The sequence below is a fragment of the Lactuca serriola genome, chromosome 4 (genome assembly GCF_051521515.1).
Source record: "Lactuca serriola cultivar US96UC23 chromosome 4, Lser_US96UC23_V15, whole genome shotgun sequence".
Lineage (NCBI taxonomy): Eukaryota > Viridiplantae > Streptophyta > Magnoliopsida > Asterales > Asteraceae > Lactuca > Lactuca serriola.
This window is the reverse complement of record NC_136411.1, coordinates 125,539,221-125,543,681: the sequence shown is the minus strand read 5'-3', so window position 1 is coordinate 125,543,681 and position 4,461 is coordinate 125,539,221. Positions and strand designations below refer to the sequence as shown.

The 4,461-nt window shown below is 35.3% G+C and overlaps 1 protein-coding gene across 1 annotated transcript; it reads right to left on the bottom strand.

Moving 5' to 3' along the window:
• Window positions 1–578: 578 nt before the first annotated feature.
• On the bottom strand, window positions 579–1,121 carry LOC145098787 (uncharacterized). The gene has a single exon (XM_079036393.1). It carries the CDS (start codon window positions 1,119–1,121, stop codon window positions 579–581), a length of 543 nt encoding a protein of 180 aa, XP_078892519.1.
• Between the last annotated feature and the right edge of the window lie 3,340 nt (window positions 1,122–4,461).

The window sequence follows — 4,461 nt, the reverse complement described above, 5'->3', positions numbered from 1 at the left end:
TTTGTTACGCTCTCTAAGGTGTTTTCTCTCCTACCTTCCACATTTATCTTTTCTCCATTTGGAATGATAACCGGTGGTTTATAGACACTTTTAGTTCGATTTTGAAGGATAGAGGCTTTATGCATGATATGATCCGTGGCACCTGAGTCTATGATCAACTTACAGTTTCTATGTGTGTTACCTGTTTCATGTGAAGTGGTATTGGCAGAAACCATGTTAGCAACAGGTGCATTAAGTTTTGTTCCTTTCTCGCCACTTGAAAATAAGTTGAGAAATTGTTTGTATTGCTCTTCAGTTAGCATAGGAATGGTAGTGTTCTCAGCTTCTATGCAGGCTGCTCTAGGTCTCTGCCTTTCTCGCTTAGTCCCTTTTCCTGGCCACCAGTCTAGGTACCCAATACGTTTAAAGCATCCATCCCGGCTATGGCCATCTTTGCCACAAAAGGTACATGGTTCTACTTCTCCAAGATTTCTCTTAGCCTCATTTTGATTGGATTTGTTAGATTGTTGTTTTGATGAGGTAAAAGCTTGAAAGATAGTCGCATCAACAAAAGGCCTCTTCCCGATCGCCACGTTTCTCTATTGGTCATCTTTTGATGCTAAATGGTAAGTCGTGCTTAGTGTTGGTGTAGGGTTCATAGCTAGGATTTGTGTTCTGATTGTGGATAAATCAGCATCCAATCCGAGCAGAAAATCATAAAGCTTTTCTCTGTCTTTTAAATTCATCATCTCCCTTCCCACTTCACAAGAACAGCCACTGCAAGAGCATCTTAGTGTGGGTAAGACAAACTGCAATTCGTCCCACAGGACCCAAAGCTTTGTATAGTATGTCGAAACGGAGGCCCCGTCTTGTCGTGTCGTGGTAAGAATTTGCTTTATTTCATATGCTCTCGGGGCACTTTGTTTTCCAAATCTTTCCTTCAGATCCTTCCAAATTTCTTCTGCCGTACCAAAATATGTCACACTGTTTCTTATCTCCTTTTCCATAGTTGTGTTCAACCAACCCTTGATCATGGTGTCGTACCTAATCCAGTTCATATATTCTGCAGCGGATGTGTCTGGTTTCTTGATGGTTCCATCAATGAAACCTGTTTTGTTCTTAGAAAACAAGAAATTAATCATCTCTTGAGACCAATGTAGATAGTTGCTATCAGTTAGGGTTTCGCTCACGGCGAGTTATGGTTAAAGGTGGTGTCGGGTTGAGCATGGATATGTTGATCGTTGGTTTTATCACCCATTGTGAAAATGACAAGAAAGGAGGAATGATATTGTGTGTTTAGGTTTTGTTCTTGGCCTGCTCTGATATCATAAAACTTTTGGAAGTCAGAGATGAAAAATTATTTTTGATACAGCTTTACAAAGAAATACAACCTTTAAATATGTACAGGTATACATAAATTACTCCTAAAAATCAGAAGAGTAAAACGAATGTACTAGGAGAATATCAAGGAGTAATATATGAATAATATATGGTTTCTATACATTTATAATCATTTCATTTCAAAAGATATCCTTCCTCATTCCATTCTATATCTAAACATTTCATTAGTCATAATGTAATTCAAGACATTTCTTTTCACATTCCATTCCTTATTTCATTAAGGGCTAATTCCGATGTTAAACCGTTGCCATTTTTATACTTAACGCCTAGCAATATCCCCAAGTCTATACCACATTGGAAAGAACAAATCAATCCACCAAGGGATCATTTCCATTAGTACATCTATCTTTCGAAGGGGAGACGCCACCCCGATAGATTCCCTTATATGCCGTTACGGGGACATCATGGCTCAAGCCAAATACTCATTTCATTTCATTCCTTTCCAATTCTTTTGTTACTTCCCATTTCCTTTCAGTACTTCCCGTTGCTTTTCATTACATTCCATTTCTTTTCATTACTTTCAATTTCTTGTTATTACTTTCCATACATTACACATTTCATACATTAGTATCAAAAAACCATTTCAAAAGTAAAGTATCTATATTTCAAAACACTTCAAACACATTTTGAAAACATTCATTCTTCCAAAATGTTCTTTTTTTTCAAAAACTTCCTTGACTTCAAGGCATTCTTTCCAAAAACATTTGAGATTTTCATTTAAAAACATTTCATATATTAAGCATTAGTGTTTCATTATCAAAAATCATTTTTCCATGTACCCTAAAGTGGTAAAATGCCAACACATACTCACCTCAATCACACGTAGGTTAGCTAATGCTCTTATAGTTCCTTTCCCTAGATCAATCATCTTCAAACACTACCTACACCATATATGGACATAAGTCATTAAAACGATCAAAAAACCTCTCGTAGCTTCCATTACTAAATTTTATTGTTTCAAATCAGTCCTCATGCAATATGAATGTAGGAGAAAATCATGCGTAAATCCGAGTCCGTATGCAAAAGTTATGAAGAAAACAAGAAAATCTCCAAATCAAGGATTTAAGCGGGCCATGTAAATTAAAGCATGCATTTACATGGGCCATGTTTTCATGTCTGTACACTATACTTTGCATAGTTCTTGAAGACCCTTTTCCAATTCACTTTGTACCATTTGTTTAGGTTCTCACACATGATTAGGAGGTGTTTTATCATCTTAAAACACTCCACTTAATCCATTAAGTGTTCATTGAAACCTTAACATCATGATGATCCTCAACTGTTTAAAAGAAGGGTAAACTAGTCCATTTTTCACTTGAACATGCCAAATCTCACAAGGCTTGTTGCCAACTTATTGAACACTCAAATAAATGTTATCAAGCACATAAAACCTTCATTAATCTCATTGTAAGTACATAAACTAACCATGGAATACTCAATTTTATTCCAAGTTTCCTAAACTCCCTTTTAGGCTAAAACAATCACTAGAAAAACTTATAGCTCAAGAGATCCTTCATATTTATGTTCCATTTCCATCTATAAATTGTCAATTCATATCCATGAATGTCATTCACCTATTAGATGTCAATCATCATGTAGCTATCCTTAGATTTCCGAAAATGCCCTTATGGCCAATTATTCCATAAATTTAACCATAAATCACTCAAGCCTTCATGTTATTGCATTAAAATAATATTATTAGTATCAACTCATACTTATGAGTATCATATACCCATCAAAGGCTCACACATAAGGATTGCATTGTTTTCATCCCAATTCTCCTCATATCAATACAAATTTATGGTTATAGTTGATTCTACCATCATGGATGAATTTGAGCATTTTAATTGGATTTGTTGCTATCAAATATCATCTATGTCATTGAATCTAATCCCATTTCATCATGAATTGTAATTTCTCCAATTTGGGTTTTCTAGTGTGTTGTCACCCAAATCCTCAAATCCATAAATGGGATGATTGGATTGAGATTGAGATCATCAAAATTACTCTTGGTAGGATTCAAAACCAAATCCTAATCATTTTAAGAAGCTAATTTTGACATTCTGGGTTAGACCCACTTCACAAATTCGAAGTCTAAGCTAAAATATGAGAAGATTTTTACATTTCAGGACTTGATTCCTTCTCTCCTTAGTTTGTTTGTTTCATTCTTCATTTGGATCGAACTGTAGATGGAAAGGAGAAGAAAATAACCATTTAAAGCTCTCTAGCATGCTCAATACGTAAATGGAAGAGAAATGAAGGGAGTGTTCATCTTATTTCCCACTTTTTCACATTTGGTCCCTCAAGTTTACTTGTTTGGGCCAAAACCCACCAAACTTCATTATTTATGACTTTAACTTAAGTTTTGTCATACTAGGAACTTCCGCATCCATTATATAACTTTCTTAGCCCTTTCCACTAACTAAGTCAACCCTTTTGGTCAGCTCACTTTTCAAATTTGACACTTTTTCCCCTTTAACTTCTAAAATGTGATTATTTTCCCTTCTGAACTTCCAAACTTTATATCAACTAACAATGTGATTATCGTTTGATGATTTAACTATAGAAATCATTTTTCATCTATTTACTTTATTAATTTAAGAACCCAATCTTAAATTTTAGGATGTTACATAAGCGACCTTTTACCCTAGGAGATGGGATTTAGAATCTGGACCCTCATTTTAGTTTTGTGACCTAGTTGCTAATTAGGGTTGTATTGTAACACCCTGTTCACGATCATTCTATGATTCAGGTTTGTGGTCTGGAAGTTGATTGCGTAAAGGCTTTGGGCCCTAAGGAGGCGATGTTTAGTCATTTTGGAAGGACGTAATGATGGTTATGAGATCTAAAATTTTGAATTGTGTTTTGGAGTCAAACGGTAAAACGGGAAAAGTCATAGGATGGGTCCTTGCATGAAATATGGATTTTTTTGATAATTCTCTGGTCCAAGATAATTAGATAATATAGTAGAGATCTTAAATACATTTCCTTGGATATAAAGAACGTCGAAAACGGAGTTGGAACGAAGAAGTTACGACCGTTTGAATTTAGGACACTATTTTGGTCAGCCGCGTACGCTGG